The sequence below is a fragment of the Sturnira hondurensis genome, unplaced genomic scaffold (assembly GCF_014824575.4).
Source record: "Sturnira hondurensis isolate 20B ecotype Veracruz unplaced genomic scaffold, ASM1482457v3 Scaffold0022017, whole genome shotgun sequence".
Classification (NCBI taxonomy): domain Eukaryota; kingdom Metazoa; phylum Chordata; class Mammalia; order Chiroptera; family Phyllostomidae; genus Sturnira; species Sturnira hondurensis.
This window is the reverse complement of record NW_028094648.1, coordinates 4,727,239-4,743,850: the sequence shown is the minus strand read 5'-3', so window position 1 is coordinate 4,743,850 and position 16,612 is coordinate 4,727,239. Positions and strand designations below refer to the sequence as shown.

The 16,612-nt window shown below is 39.9% G+C and overlaps 1 protein-coding gene across 3 annotated transcripts in view; it reads right to left on the bottom strand.

Annotated features, from left to right (window-relative positions):
- Window positions 1–10,644: 10,644 nt before the first annotated feature.
- PPAT (phosphoribosyl pyrophosphate amidotransferase) overlaps window positions 10,645–16,612 on the bottom strand; it is a 32,596-nt gene continuing 26,628 nt past the window's right edge. For all 3 annotated transcript variants that reach the window (XM_037034062.1, XM_037034063.1, XM_037034065.1), the window contains 6 exons: window positions 16,345–16,417; window positions 15,635–15,786; window positions 15,136–15,263; window positions 14,200–14,421; window positions 12,268–12,388; window positions 10,645–11,046 (listed from right to left, as the gene is read on the bottom strand). In XM_037034062.1, the coding sequence (XP_036889957.1) occupies window positions 10,850–11,046; window positions 12,268–12,388; window positions 14,200–14,421; window positions 15,136–15,263; window positions 15,635–15,786; window positions 16,345–16,417 (893 nt within the window). In that variant the 3' untranslated portion in view covers window positions 10,645–10,849. The remainder of the gene's footprint in view (window positions 11,047–12,267; window positions 12,389–14,199; window positions 14,422–15,135; window positions 15,264–15,634; window positions 15,787–16,344; window positions 16,418–16,612) is intronic.

Below are 16,612 nucleotides of genomic sequence, written 5' to 3'. Positions count from 1 at the left end.
AAGATTTCCTAGATGTGAATAAAGATGAAATCACTGTGAAATGTGAGAGTGCGTTCACGTTACCCGCTGACATCTTCTGAGATCTTGCCCTCGACTGCAGCGATGAAACCTACAAATGAAATCCCTGTTATCATTAGGCCGACATTTTAATTAGAAGAGATGGATTTCAGTAACAAAACTTCAGCTTTCAGTAGGACGTAGGAGGTAGAGATCTGAGGGGGACTTACATAGCCTTTACATGTATATAATAATCTGCTTCCAGGAGAGTTATTGTAGCCTGAGGCATATGAATTGCTACAAGTGTCCAGGGCCGTAATGTGATAATTTGAAGCTACTGTAAGATAGCAGACAGGAAATGATGAGGGTTTTGTTTTGGCTGGACTGAGAAGGCATCCCGGCATGGATAGCAATACATGAAAAACGCACAGGGTGTTCTGTTGTCCCTAGGTGTTGCTGGTAAGGAACTGTAGCAGAAACCTAAGGTCTAACCTGCCCATAAGACCTTCTCCAAAACACAAGTCATTTAAACTATCATGTTTTTGGAGGAGAGAGGTCAGGGGTGGGAGTGGGAAGGGTCTCTCTGGTGTAACTTATCTTTGTTTCTATACTTGGAAATGGATACTGTGAACCCTGAGGATTAAGAAGGGCTCCTGGTAGCCAACTGGGCTCAAATTTAAAGAAAAGAAAAGCAGAACCTAGCAGGCATTTCTGCACAGGGGCCTCTCACGTAAACCTCTTGGAGAAATCTCTGTGCTGTACTGGTGCCTGACACTAAACTAACTGCCTGCCTGCACTGGGTTTCTGCCACTTGAGCCAGCTTTCCATTTCCTAGAGTCCCACTTCAATCAATAGGAATGAGGCTTTCCCTTCCAATGAGCTGCCCAGCTCTTAACAGGTGACGCTATTCTGACCAACCAGGACAGTGCCTTTGGACCAATCAAACCATGAGGCTTTTGAGTCCTCATTTGCAAGACAATGGACCAATCAGGGACCTGGTCTGTGGACTAGCGTCTATATAAACCTGCTCCAGTGCAAGTTACGGAGATTACTTTCCGTGAAAGACTTGATTGCTGCTCTCTTTCTGGGCCGGCAGTGCTGGGCTGGAGGTTCCTGGGTGGAGCTGGACACTGAAGCTGTCTGGCCCTGAAAGCGGCCTCGCTCCAGGGCTGCCTAACCTTAGTGTTTGTTCCATGCCTGTGCTGTTTTCACAGTCCGACCCTGCTGTTTGGCTGTTTGTATTGAAGAGTTTCCTTCTTTATGGTACCCCAAACCCAAATTGGGAATTCTTGTTGGCAAATGACCATCAGTTGACATTCCTTGGAGCCCGCTGTGGGACTCTGAAGTGACCCTCGGATCTCCTGATGCCATCCTGAGACCAACTTGTCAGAAGCCTGAGCAATCCCCTGTGCTCCCCAGAGGCACTTGAGGGTCTCAGGTAAGTCTCTTCAAATCCTAGATTTCCCGTACTTGTGACTGAGGTCTCAGAGACTTCATTCAGATTAGATAGGGGACCATTATTTGGTGACCTTGGTTCATATGTTTGGACTCCGGGAGCCCCTTCTTACGATTTGAGTTTTGTGCTTAGAAGCGGTATCCTTCATTTGTACTTGGCACCAGCGAAGGTGTCCTTGAGGGAAGGCTTTCCTCCCTCATGTTTGGTGCCTCCAGGTTAAGACTAGGCCTTGTCCATTAAGGTTTATGAGGATGCTCATACTAAAGGGCATTCAGGGGTGAGAGGAATGCCACCCATAAGGAAGAGTGCAAAAAGGGTAACCCATGATCTAAATTTTCACATGCTAATCAGTCACTATTTGCTAAATTAAAAGGGAAGCTGGCACTTGTGAAACTGGAACAAAAGTGGGACCACTGGATAACTTTCCCTTTACCCTTGGGCATGTGACTCAGAACACCCCTCACTTTCCAGCCCCCGCCTTGCCCACTGCCCTGCCTACTTTCCCTTCCCAGTCTTTGTCTCTAGTTGGGCAGCAGCCATCTGACGCTCAAGCTTCCCCCCAGGAAAACTGGCTGCTTTTAAGTCAGTTGGGGGTCATTCTCTTTACTTTTGGATCCATTACTTTTCTTTGGGGTTTTGTATATTGTGCTTTGTGTCTTTATGTGTGTCTATGTTATGGATAATGTACGTTCCTATGGCTGGATGATACTGCCAAAAATTGATCTGTAAATTCAAATTTAGATTGTGAAAGGGCCTCATTCAGTTGGCTTAACACAAAAAACTTCTTATACAAATTGGAGAAATAACCTAAACTGACCCTATTGCTTTTAAAGTGCAGATGATTCAGAATTTGTATTTAGTAAATAAAAAGTAGCTTAAGGATGTGGGTTTAATTAAGAATGTGCCATTAGTCCATGGCTCTTTAGCTTTGTAGCTAGCAAACAAAATGGCAAACCTTGGGCATAGATGTATATTATACGATGCTTTCTGGATTGTCATCCAATGCCAGTTTCCACCTCTAGTAAAACTGATGACCCGTAGTCATTTGTTAGCAATTTCTCAGCTGTCCCTAACCTTACCGTTGATTTCATTATGATACAGGGTGCAGCCAAGGGGGGGCCCAGAAAAGATTTGGAATGGTGTCTAGAACTCAAAATGTACAGGAATATTGGAGGAAATATTAAGATGTCCTCACCACCCCCTCCAAGGTGTCAGTTGGGGGAAGGGATGAATGAAGCAGGGCCATTGAGAGCTGTTTTGCATAGCAACAGTTTTGCAGCTAACCTCTGGAATGGTCATTTAACATATCTATAACCTTTAACTGGTTTCATAGATATGTTAAATAGCTGTGGCCAAGTTTGGGCCAGGTAGAAGGGAGTGGCTGCTACCCAGGCTGGAATTGGGATTTGATGGCTGCTTCTCTGAGACAGTGCCTGCGAGAGAGGCATGTGGCTTTAGCAGAGTGAGGATCCCCTCTTGGCCAGGTGAGGGGGAGAGCCACCCTGTTTTGGAAAGATGTAGACCGCTGTAGCCATTAGGAGGGAGAGCCACGCGGTTTCAGCAGAGTGCAGACCCCCTCTTGGCCAGGTAAAAGGGAAGACCACGCAGCTTTGCCAGAATGGAGATCCCTGCGGCCAGGTGAAGAAGAAAGACGCGCACTTTTGGTGGAGTGTGGCTTTGGTAGAAGAGGCCCACGCGGCTTTGGCGTGCTCCCTTTGGCCGAGTGGCCTGGAAAGCAGGAGAGACTTTGACTAGAACTTGGTACAAAGAACTCTTGCCGGTGAAAGGTGCCGCATGACTTTGGATTAATTGGAGATCTGCCTGGACAGGCAGGCGACACAGCTCACGTGCCAGCGACCTGAAAAACGGACGTGTGCTCTTTTCCTGATTTACAGTACCTGGAGCTGGGACAGTGGGAGAAGGGAGCGCTGTGTGTGTGTGTGTGTGTAGGTGTATACCGTTGAAGACTTTAATATTTTAAGGAAGGCATTAGGCCTGAATAGCATTAAATAAACATTTTGTTTCCTTTTCACAAATCTCTGGCATTGAGAGATGTCTTTCCAATTGGCGGTGGACAGAAGAGCCCTATAGGTATTAGCGTATCGTCCTTGGGAGGGTCCCTGTTTTCTGTAGCAGTTTTTGGCATCCCTCGGTGGGCCAAGTATTGCACCCCCCCCCCCACTCTTGTTCGGTAACAATTAAACCTCCTCCTTCTGAAACTTACCAGGTTAAATTGCAAGAGGGAGTTCCAGCTTTCGTGTCTATCTAAACCCGCATTCCACATTGGCCACACTCTCCCCAAGTGGGAACCCACCATCTCCCACAGTTGACTTGATCACTAGCCAACCCTTATTATATTACTACATGTATCTTAAATATGGTTGCACCTGTTTCAGTTGTGATTGCTGTGAAACAACCCTAAGGCTATTGAGAGCAGAAAGAGCCCACACTGTCAAGAACCTAAACGTTCACCCCACGATGTACAGGCATACTGAGAAGAACTCCTAGAGGAACATTCAAACCACACTGAGCCGAGCCCTGGTTGGAAAATGTTTTCACCTCCCTTCCTGTTAACAAATCCCTAGAATGAGCACTCTTGCGGGCCACCCTTTGTACCCCCAGAGGTTCTATTTTTGTCTGTCTGGATGTAAACCAGCTTTGGGCATTGGGTCAATTGATATTCTCTTTTACATCCTTGAAACCACAACAGCCAAGCTCTTATCAGGGGAAAAAAGAGGGCCTTATCTATAGAGTACTGCCCTGATAAGGATCCCTCTGTTTCTGGGGGCAACGCTTATGGCTTTTCTGTGAAATGTGACTTGCTGGCAGGTTTTCCAGGTGAGGGTAACCGCTTTCACAGAACTGTGTTTTCACCTGGCCTAGACACTGCTTAATTAGATCTAATGTGAAACCTAAGAAGGACCATCAACCAAATTGTTTGCTCAACTGCCAGAGTCATTTGAGCCCAGCAGACATCTTTAAATGCCTGTGAATGAGTGAGTAGTCCTCAACAGTAACCCTAGAGTATGTGCTTGCAGCACAGGGAGGAGTTTGAGCCATAGCCGGCACCTCCTGCTGTATCTGGATAAACACTTCCCAGGTGGAATTAAAAACCAAAACCCTTGAGGAAGCATTACAGTTTAACCGCTAGTGTCAATGACTGGTTAAGATTTAAATTTTGTGACATTTTCAGCTGGTTCCCAACTGGGCTTGGAGCTATTTTAAGGCCTGAGTTGCAAACGGTTTCACTTATTGTTATTCTGATCTGTTCAATATATTTCATTATCATGCTATTGATGCCCCGTGTAACCAAATGTTGAAAACTTACAGAAACTCAAGTAATGGTTACACGAAGGATAGGAAATGATCCAACAAGCCACTGTGAGCCTTGCACGTGTGGAATTCAGGATGGCAGGAATCTTTACTCCTGACGCCAAATACCTTGTGTCAATTACCCATGGTTTTTCTTAACAAATTAAATGCCTCTGTTGTTTTGGTTGTTGTCTTTATCCTCACCTGAGGACATTTCTTTTCATTGTTTTGAAGAGGAAGGAGACAAAGACAGTGGAGCCGGGAGAGACACTGATTTAAGAAACATTGACTGGTTGCTTCTTGCATGCACTCTGACCAAGGATCAAATCAGCAGCCCAAGCATGTGCCCTGACTGGGAATCAACCCCATGAGCCTCTAGTCCACGGGATGACGCTGCAGCCTACTGAGCCACACCGGCCAGGGCGCCTTTGTTGTTCTCTAACCTCTCCGAAGTTGTTTTAGCTGCTTTTGTAAGAGACTGAATTTTGGAGTTTGCAGGTCCCTGAGAGCAAATGGCTCTAGCTGCTCTACTGGCTACTGCCCTGCCACTGAGGAGTCCCACCTAGGGACTAGATGGGACCAGAGCAGGTGGCAAGCAGACAATGACCTGATCTGTCATCAGTGCTGTCTGTTGACAGATTCTGAACGAAAGGGAGAAATTGTGAAGAACTAAAGGAGAAAAAAGGACTAAGAAGGGTTTTGGGGAGCTAACTGGGCTCAAATTAAAAACATACAAGAGATTAAAAAGCAGAGTTTAGTGGCCATTTCTGCACAGGGGCCTCCCACGCAAACTGCACTTCATTGAAAACCCGGTGCTGGACAGCCTGACTCCACGCTGGACTGCCTGCCCACACCGTTTCTGCCATCCGAACCAGCTCTCGGGTTCCCGAGGCCCTATTCCAATCAACAGAACTGAGGCTTTCCCATCCCTGGGAACTTGCACAGCTCTGAGCAACCAGAGTGGCTCTGTTCTGATAAATCAGGAGAGCGCCTTTGGACCAAACGGTGAGGATCTAGAGTCCTCATTTGAAGGACTACTGCCCACTTGAAAGCAGAGAATTAGTGGGCAGCTAATAAAAAGAATAAAGGGATGAGGGAGGTCATGCCATTTCCAAGAAAATAAGCCTATTAGGGTTCTTTAGAGAAAAAGAAGCAATACAGTATGTATATGCGTGTGTTCGTATGTATATATTGGTTTTAAGAAACTGGCTCACACTATTGTGAAGGCTGGCAAGTCTGAAATCTGTAGCTGCCGCAGGTTGGCAGCAGGTTGGCAGCTCTGGTGGGGTTTCTGTGTTGCAATTTGGAGAACTGTTTCTTCTTCAGGAAACCTCTCCGTTCATGAGGCCTTCGAACTGACTGGATGAGGCTCACCCAGTAATGAGGCCTACCCTTCATTAATTATGAAGATTACTTTACTCAAGTCTACTGATTTAAACGTTCATCTCATCCAAAAAGTACCTTCAAAACATTTAGATTGGTGTTTGAACCAACACCTGGGCACCATAAACTAGCCAAGTTGACATGTAAAATTAACCACCACATGTAACATATCCATCGGTATGTTGGTAGTGACAGGAAATGTAACTTTCAATACAGCAAATTCAGTGACTGAGGAACAGTACAAGGGCCCGTGCGGGTCTCTTCTGTGCTGTCATTTTTCATTGTCACACTGCAGGGAGTTCAGTGTTGCCGTAAATCCTGCGAGTACTTTCCAGAAGGTTAAAGCACTGGCTCCTGCCATCCCACAGCTTCTCAACCTCTGAGGAGAATTTCTGCACACAGAAACATAAATTTACACTGTATGCTGCAGTTTAAAATGTCTTTCTAAGAAACATCCAGCTTTTTCTGAGTCCCGGATTTTCATTTTAACCTTTTCAAGAAACGTGAAGACAGTTTTCCTCAGAGTCGACTAAGCTCTACAGGCACACCTCATTTTTTTAATTGCACTTCACAGGCGTTCTGGGTTTTTTTTTTGTTTTGGTTTTTTTCAAATTAAAGGCATGACCCTCCACCAGCAAAAAAAAAGTTGTAATTCACTTTATTGTGATACTCCCTATAGTTGGTGGTCTGGCACCGAACCTTCAGTATCTCTGAGGTATGCCTATATTTGAAATCCAAAGGAAAAGGGCATTATAGACTCAAGTGACGGTCTAGCAAGGCTGTCCAAACTTTTGGCATCTCTGGGCCACACATTAAATACATGGTAACATGTAATCACAAAAATACCTGTTTTAATGTTTTACGATTTTGTGTTGGGCCGCATTCATAGCCATCCTGGGCTGCGGGCTGGACACCCCTTCTAGAACAAGCTTTTCTGAGGCAATAACATTAAAATGATTGAATAGTTGAAGCCTACTTGTTAAAGCAGATTTTGCTAAATTCCAGGGGAGGAGAAAGAGATGTCTAAAACAGGTACAGTAAGAAATAATACAAGTTAACTATTTAAAGCATACTGATTAAAACAAAGTATTTAAAGGCAGATGCACTAGTATCACCCAAAGGCCACAGTTTACACTGGCATTTACTCTTGGTGTTGCAGATTCTGTGGGCTTGGATAAATGTACAGTGACCATCGGTCCTTGAATAACACTGAGTTTAGGGGCACCACCCCCCAGTTGAAAATCCACATTAACTTTGGACTCCCCCAAAAACCTTACTAATAGCCTACTGTTGACCCAAAGCCTTACCAATGTTTATTAACATATATTTTGTATGTTACATGTGCTGTATTCTTAAAATAAGCTAGAGAGAAAGTTAAGAAAGTCATAAAATACTTTTACTGTATTCATTGAAAAAATAACAGTGGAGTTCAAACTGCAGCTGCTCAAGGGTCAATGTAGTAGTTTCACTGTGGTCAAAATTTTGTGCTCTGTCTAGTCACCCTTCTCTGTCCCCTAGCTCCTGACAGTCACTGGTCTTTTTATTGTTTCCATAGTTTCACCTTTTCCAGAACATCATATAGTTGGAATCATATAGTGTGTAGCCTTCTCTGCTTGGCAGCTTTTAGTCAGTAATACACATCTAAGTTTCCTCCAAGTCTTTTCATGGGTGATAGCACATTTCTTTTTAGGACTGAAGGATATTCCACTTGATTTAAAAAATATTCCCCCAACGCGTATGCACACACACACACATTTTGCAAACATAAGCCTCTGTGACACACCCTGTTCCCACTCGTGTTTCCACAGAACTCACCACAATCATAGCGCTTTACTTTCTTTGTCCCTCCCACTCAGCCAGCAGTGTTCCCTAAGAAGTGGCCCGTTTATTAAGGGCCTAGATCAGAGAAATAAGACCTGACTAGCTGGTGTCAAGTGTGGAGCCTGGATGTGACATGACTGTCACCACACTGCTTACTGTAATTCACTAAAAGTCACTATTTTTTTTTTAAAAAAAGCACACGCACACCTTTAAACGTACTTAATTACATATATTTGTCACCAACACATCACAATGAAGTCACAAAAAAGTAGGCTTAGTTTCACATACAACAATATAGATCCTGTGAAAACGCATTTTTCATCTTCTCTGGTTTACAATATTCTACATGTATAAATTTAAAGCAGTTAATCCTTTTAGATTAAGTTGGTTAAAAAATTGTAATTCAGACTTCAGAAACTTGTGAAATAAAAGGCCACAATGGAAAAATTTGAAGAATTATCAAACTGTCACAGTATCATATTCCATTATAAAAGCAATTCAATAAAACAAAAACTATGGAAAACAGAAAAGTCAGATAAGTGATTTTGGTTTAGTACTCTCCCTGAGTCTCTTGTTTTTAAAAATCAAATGTAAGTAAGGCTGTTCAAAACTGACCCATAAGTCTTGCCTCCTCCAGACCATTGTGAGAAATACAGTTGAGACAAGAGGCTATATACTCAAGTGTCCCAGGGCTTTACTGAAATGCCAGTTCGCTTGTGTCACTGCCACAAGGTTACCTGACCGACTGCTGCCTGGATGCACTTGGGCTTAAAGGGCTGTCAGGAGTTTATCTTGGCCTACCAGAATACAACATTTGAGACTACATACCAAATGAAGACAAAAGGTTTCAGTTATTAATAAATATTAAATTTGCAAATGGGCTTGGAAACTATATACATCAAATTATGGTAACAATAACACAGAAAACACTGTAATGTTTTAAAGATCTTACAAAAACAGTAATTGGGGGAAAGCTGTCAAATTTTAAATCTTTAGATAGTGCAAGAAAAAAACTTCAAAAGCTTAAATCTGTTAGTCTCAATAAAACTAAGCAGAAAAAAGTGGTAAGTTGATGTCTGAAATTAGATGGGTACACTAACTCCAAAAAAGTAGCTGTCTCCTTGATCCTTAAATAAAATTGGTCCCTACAGTATTTCAAACTTGATCATTTAACTGCAATGATATGTATGTGTATATATATGTAGGTGTATGAGGTCTGTCCAGAAGGTATCCAGCCACGTGGTAAGACATGTACTGAGGAAGATACAATTACAAGCAACATTGTACAGAGCACAACAAAGCCTCGGTTGCCTTCAAAGTAAGCACCTTATTGATTGTAGTCTGTACACACTCGACATTCTCAGATGTTCTGCTTGTTACAGGCCTTCCAAAACATGGGCCACTTCCAAAAGATTCTTGACCATCTTTGAAGCATCTGTGCCACACTTTTATTTGCACTGCTCTCATTGCATTATTCCCAAAGACCTTCTGAATCATCCAAATAGTTTCTGCAGAGAAGTGTTCGAGCTTAATGCAAAATCTGATGCAGATTTGTTACTCTACTCACTCAGTCATTTTGAATGTGATGGCCACACTGTACACATGCTCACTTAAGGGTGTCTGGCACCCCCACTGACTAGTACAGTTGTTCACGCACATGCATTCTAGCCCATTCTCTGGCTGCCAGTTTACACAAATTGTTCTCATATTAACAATGGCTGGACTTTTTCTGGACAGACCTCATGCTTGCAAATGATCGATCAAGTAAAACTGAAAGGTTTTTTAGAATTTAAAATTTTATTTTTTACTCCAAATGTACTGGGTTGTTTTCTGGGCTTTGTACTGTTGGAACACTAAGTAGTGTAATTCACACGTCCTAGTCAAATGCAGGGAAACATTCCACAGACATATTTTTATAATCATTGTTAGGGCATCTCAAAGGCAGGTGGGTGAAGCACCGCTAAACTGTTTGTCCCTTCGTCATAATGAAATCTTAATGGCAGACTAATAGCAAACATTACAAAAGGTAATAACCACACACTATCCTAAAACACACAGGTGTGACATGATGGCCCTAACCACCAAGAGTATGACATATTCCAATTCCTATAAATTTAATTTAGTAACGGTAAGTACCTCATTGCACATGTCTGGGAAAAGTGAGGCATTAAAAAAAGATTTGTCTGAAGTTAGACAGGAAAGCCAGAGTCATACTTCCAATCAGAACTCTACAGATTTGACACATTTGGGGTAAAATAGACTTGAAATTTGCAAGAAATGTTAACATGTCTTGTTTGTATCACATCATCTCATTCTAACTGCTTGCTAACTCTTTAAATCATGGACCTGGCAAATGCCACCTACCACCTGCCTTTTCTGACCAGGCGAAATGGCTAGCTGTTGCCTGTGTAAAAAAAAAAAGCCAATATTGTTGTATTATATGAAACTAGCAAGGTTCAATTATGAAAATATTCCATAACTGAATTTCAATAACACCTAAGAAACATTCCACAAAATTCTATAAGAATTTGTGGTAAGGTATATAGTATGTGGCAATCCCCTCTAAAATCGAAAATTTACCCAACCTTTATATTACTATTGACGATCTTATAATGGATAACCTCAAAGTACTAAACTACTAAAATAAAACTAAAAAGATAATCCAAGTTCCTAGATAACACCAAAATATTTAGGTTTATTAAGAAAGCAAAGCACTTTGGTACCCTTTTCAGGGAAAAAAAGATCTCAAAACTTACAAAGGTGAACATAACCTTGTGGTATTTCCATTGACCAACTGGGCAACACTAATGAATAGGATGGAACCACTCTAAACTTCTTGAGCAACTTCACATCTTGAATCATCGTATCCCCTGCTACTAGCTACCAATCCAACTCCACAGGGTATTTTCCAGTGAGACAAGCTGTACAATGACCATTCTTTTCAAAGCATTCCACACCATTCCCATTTTCCTGAATCATAATATCTTGCTTTTTCACTTTCTGTTTTTTAAATGTTATCCCTTCTTGTACAGATGAAACCAGTCCTTCTACTGACAGATACACAACACTATTTGCACCTATAGGGGAAAAAGGAAAAGGATGTGAGACTTCTCTTGGAACAGAAGACCTGATCCTGGCCGGGTAGCTCAGGTGGTTAGAGCATTGAACCAATACACCAAGGTTGATATACCAAGGTTGGGAGTTCGATCCCTGGTCAGGGCATTATCACAAAGTGATTCAATCAATGAAGCTGTAAATAAGTGGAACACCAAATCAATGGTTCTTTCTCTCCCTCCCCCTCCCTCCCTCCCTTTCTCAAAATTGTAAAGAAAAAATAAGACTATAGGTCTCATTCCAAAAAAATGAGTTAAAAATAAAAGTTAAAGAGAAGCTTAAGCCAAGTTAAAAATTTCTCCTTTACCTCTCTCTTAAACACATAAATTAAAAAATTAAAATAAATTAAAAAATTAGTGTGTAGGAGAGAAATCAATGAATCTTGAGGCTTTTATTATTTTCTTAAATTTTAAATTGGAATTTAAGCAGCAAATGCTTTAAGTCTAGAATGGATTCGCAAGGCTTCAGGAATAATTTTCATGGTTAAAAAACCAGATTTTGAAGTCAAGAAAATCTGGGTTCTCTTCCTAAGTCTATTTTTTATCTCTAAGATAAGGAAAACACTGCCTCACTGTAGAGTTTGGTGACAATGTGTTATTACAATAATATAGATCCGTTCCTAGAACGGTGAGTGCTCACAATGTAGCAACTGGGTGATGTTCAAAATATCTAACTGGCGTGGCATAAGCATAACCAGTCAAAAGAACACTGGCTGAACATCTGTGTGCCACTGAAATAGTTTATATTTCACCTAAATTTAAAAGGCAAATGTCTTACGCAGGATAACCTAGCTCTCCAAGTCTTCTGACCTCATTATTAAAGATAAGCCGACATAAGTGCTTCACTTTATTTGTATCCACAGCCAAATTATTCTACTAGAATCGGTGGTGAAGTCATTTTTGTTTTTCTTAGGATCTGACCTTTGGGAGACTGTAACGGATATACTCATGCAGTTTCCTCTGCCTGAAAAGCCTTTCATCCTTTGTCTTTGACCTCACCTTGACCCAGCTCTCTAACACAGCACCTAACTGTGGTGTGTTGTACACCAGGCACCCTCACTATTCAGAGTAATGTTCAATATCTGCTCAACATAGATAGCATCTACTTTTAACAAAGATTTAACACTTTTTTATTCAAAAAGTGTAAAGACTGAAAACAAAGTTTACAGAAACTTTAATACCCACCAAGATATTCAGCAAGCTGCTCAAATTCTGGTTTATTGGCAATAAGCTCTTCTTTTGTTGGGATGTTGATTCCCATGAAGCATGGATATCTAATTGGTGGTGAAGCTACTCGAATATGTACCTGGGAAAGACACCATTTCACACACTCACTGTTAAAATAATTACACAAAACGCTGTCACTGACAAATGTAACATAAAGCCATTTTTACAGAATATTTAATAACAACATAATGGGAAATAAAGCAAACTACAAAATTTCTGTTGTTGAATGGTAGACGAAAAGGAATCCTGAAAAATCATGTGGTATACATACAGACCTCCAACATTCAGTCAAAACTACTCTTAGAATTCATTCATTACTAAAGAACCCTACTTGAATAGCCCTGCTCTAGATTTCCCAAGTGTCCGGGACAAGAATTTCAAAATGTCAGCTGCTGATAAAGGAGCATTCCTGTTACAGAGCTTCCCACTGTTCCCTTCCGTCACCTACCAACAAGGATCTTTCCTCTGTTCTCCGATTTTTCATCATGTAACAGCTTTATTTTTCTAAGCCCATCTCCATTTTCTCTTGTAACACTTAAATGGCCCCTTTGCCCACCTCTTATTTTACCTTCTTTTTTTTTTTTTCAAAGATTTTTATTTATCTTTAGAGGGGAAGGGAAGGAGAGAGGGAGAGAAATATCAACATATGGTTGCCTCTCGTGTGCCCCCTGCTGGGAACTGGCCTGCAACCCAGGCCTGTGCCCTGACTGGGAATTGAACCGTGATATTTTACCTTTTTAAAAAGAAGGATAACCAACTATCAGGATATAACAAAAATCTTTCCCATTATAAAGAACTATTTTTGTCTATTTTGTCTGTTATTGTCAGCCTTTTATCAGGTGTATTTACATGGCTGTCATCAATGTCCACATTAAATTTTTATCATTGTTATAACAACAAAGATTTTCCCAAGTTATGAAGTCTTCCTTATGAAGTCTTTTTACTTATTGCATTATATTTCATCATACTGATGTATCAGTTTACTAAACTATTTCCTCCTGGTAGATATATAAGCCATTTCTCCTTCTTTTGTCTTTAATTTTTCTTATTACTGTAATAGATGTTGAATTTGCTTTATACCTCTTTGTTTTTATTACATTAGTTTTCACAGAATTCCAGATTATAATCAGTCATAAAGGATGAAAAATCATAATTATCTTTGAAGCTTTCTCAATATAATTATATTGCTTTCTATATTAGTTTCTCCTAGATTTGATTTTTAAATCCATCCAACTATTAACTGTAAGTGATACCTCACTTCTGTAATTTGAATTACTGCAATAGAATAAGCTTTGCAATTTAAAAATATAACCTACTGTGTCAAATTTATCATACTGGGATTGTTTCTACATCTTTAAAGAAGTAATTAATACTCTAAAAACTTAAAGTACTGTTTTGTAGCTTTAGTTAGTTTTTAAATTAATTTTTTAAAACTTTAAGCTTTTTTAAAAAAAGATTTTTATTTGTTTATATTTAGAGAGGGAGGGAAGGAGAAAGGGAGAGAAATATCCATGTATGGTTGCCTCTTGTGCATACCCCTCTGGGAGCTGGCCTGCAACCCAGGCATGTGCCCTGACTGGGAATTGAACCTCGATCCTTTGGTTCGCAAGCCCGCGCTCAATCCACTGAGCTATGCCAGCCAGGGCTAAAACTTTAAGCTTTTCTACTGAGCTTTGTGATCTGTTAAGAATTCATTTAGTATGTAGTTTGAGAGTGGTTATTACGTGCTTTCCACACTGCTGCAGTTATTGCTAAACACACCTAATTTGAAAAATGTCAGTTTATTATATTGAACTATACATTTTCACTCACTGTCCTGAATTGCAGTTTTTATGCCAGTTCCATACTGTTAATTATTGGTGCTTTGGGATATGTTTTAATATCACTTACCTCCTTTGCACCGGATTCTTTGAGCAACTTGATTATGGGTGAGATGGTATTGCCTCTCACAATTGAATCATCTATAAGAACAATTCTTTTTCCTTTAAAGTTGTCCGACAATACTCCGAATTTTTTTGCAACACCAAGCTGTCTTAATCTCATGTTTGGCTGAATGAAGGTTCTTCCTACATACCGGTTTTTACATAGTACCTCCACATACGGAAGCCCACACTGACAGAGAATAAATAAAAGGACAATGAGCAGTAATGTACAGAGAACTTTGGTTCCTATTTTCTCTAGGTCATTTCAATGTGTATGTAAAAATTAAAATGTTACTCTGCACTCTCTGTTATGAAACTACAATTTTCCTTCATTATTTAAACAGTAGGGGGAGAAGGCAAAAAGAAAAGTCACTGTAAGTGATATACTTGGTGGGAAAACCAATTCACTGTGCTAGAATTTGTAATGCTTCTCTCTTAAATATTATTTCTCTATAATGCAAGAGAACACGAAGCATGTAAAGACATGACAAAGAATAAATTATTGTCAGAAAAAAATAACATATTTAAAACCAGGAGACTAAGGAAATGCAGTCTAGGAGGTGATTTATCCATCTCAAGGCTATACTTCTCTAAAACTTGCACACATTATTTCTTTTAAAAATTAATAAGCCAAACTTTTCAACATAGTGAACACTGAGTAATGTCTATATATATTGATGATGTTATTTTTTTAAATGAAGATCATTCTCCTAGTCTTCAGGTGACCCTTTCTGTGGTCTCCACTAAAACAGCACCATGGAATGGAAAGGCCGGAAAATAAGTAACGCTTGTAAAGGAACCGACATTTTCTTTTTACTTACAATAAACTGACTTTCTCTTTACATACAAGGAATCCCAGTTCCACTGCTAGAAGAACAATTCACTGAGTGTTAAGAGAAAATACCTTTCCAGCATAACCAAGAGCAGCAGGGGTGGCAGATTCGGGCACAGTGCTAACCAAATCTGCATCCACGGGGGCTTCAATTGCCAGCTGCTGCCCACACCGGTATCTTACTGTGTAAACCATTTGGTCTGTAATGTTTAAAAAGGAAATTGATTATTTTCACATAGTATAATATAACATAGAATAATACCACTATTCTAAGAAACTACCTTGTTAGAACTCTACAGGTTGAGTACAAAAAGACTTACAAAAACACTAAAGTGTCAATACATAAACTCGGAAATTCACTGTTTTTGAAAAGTGACCTCAATACATATATGAAGACCACAGTACTTACTCCTTAAGGGAAACCAACACCCAAGAGTCATATAAAAGAAAAAAACTGTGATCTTATGACTTGGGAGACCCAGTGCCATATCTATAATGTGCCTTCAAAGAGCCAGGTATGCCTTTGTGTAATGAGATAACAGATTTATATTAATAAAGAAATTTTACTCACCTTCAAATATACTATCTGGTCTTGCAAAATAAACATATTCAAAGATACAAAAAGCCATTGGGTTTCCTCCAGACCTTGGTATAACAGCAAGACTTTGGACTTTATGTCTAGATATTTCCACAATTTCTCCAGGTAAGACTTCACGGTAATATCTTAGGAAAGTGTTAAAAAAGACTTTAAATAAACTTAAGGCTGATAATATTTATGCTAAAGTACACACAGAGTCCCTTTCCCTTATAAAGGAAAGATGGTTCAGTTTAATATAAAGTCTAGAGATGGCTTTAAAAAATAAATAATACTCCAGCAGTAATTTCTGTAAATGTTACCCCTAAATTCTAACTTAAAAAAAAAAAAAACTCTTTGTACACAGGGTGGGGGGAAAAGGCCCTAACTTTCATTGATTTTTCAAAGAATAAAGGCTAGAGAACATTTTTATGCTGGCTTAAATTTGTTTTATTGTAGTTATTCCTTGTTGAGAATTCTTCCTTTCTAAAATGTCTCATGGCATTTTGAAAGCAAAATGCCAGTTTCAGAATTAGAAAATATTACTGGAACTTTAAAGTCAGTGTAAATGCTGAGCACCATGTACAAAAAATCCTGCATTTATAAATATGTCTTCTAGGAGACATCAAAATAAACTTTTATGTAAAGGTTTTTAAAATTTTTTTGTTGATGTGGAAAAATCTAATATACCAAATAAGAAAACCTACCTTGCACCAATAGATAAAAAGCTACAAGATTCTGAAGACACCACCCATCCTTCCGTTTCTAAAGGTTTTTTCTCTGTAAATCACAAGACAATTCAGTTAATGGATTCAAGAAATTTTAAAAGAGGCTACCTATTTCAAGACAATTAAATACCAAATAGATAACATAATTTTAAAAAAATCATAGAATATCCATTTCCATGACTTTAAGAGTACATGGATCCTGCCCTGGCTGGTGTAGCTCAGTGGATTGAGTGCAGGCCTTCGAACC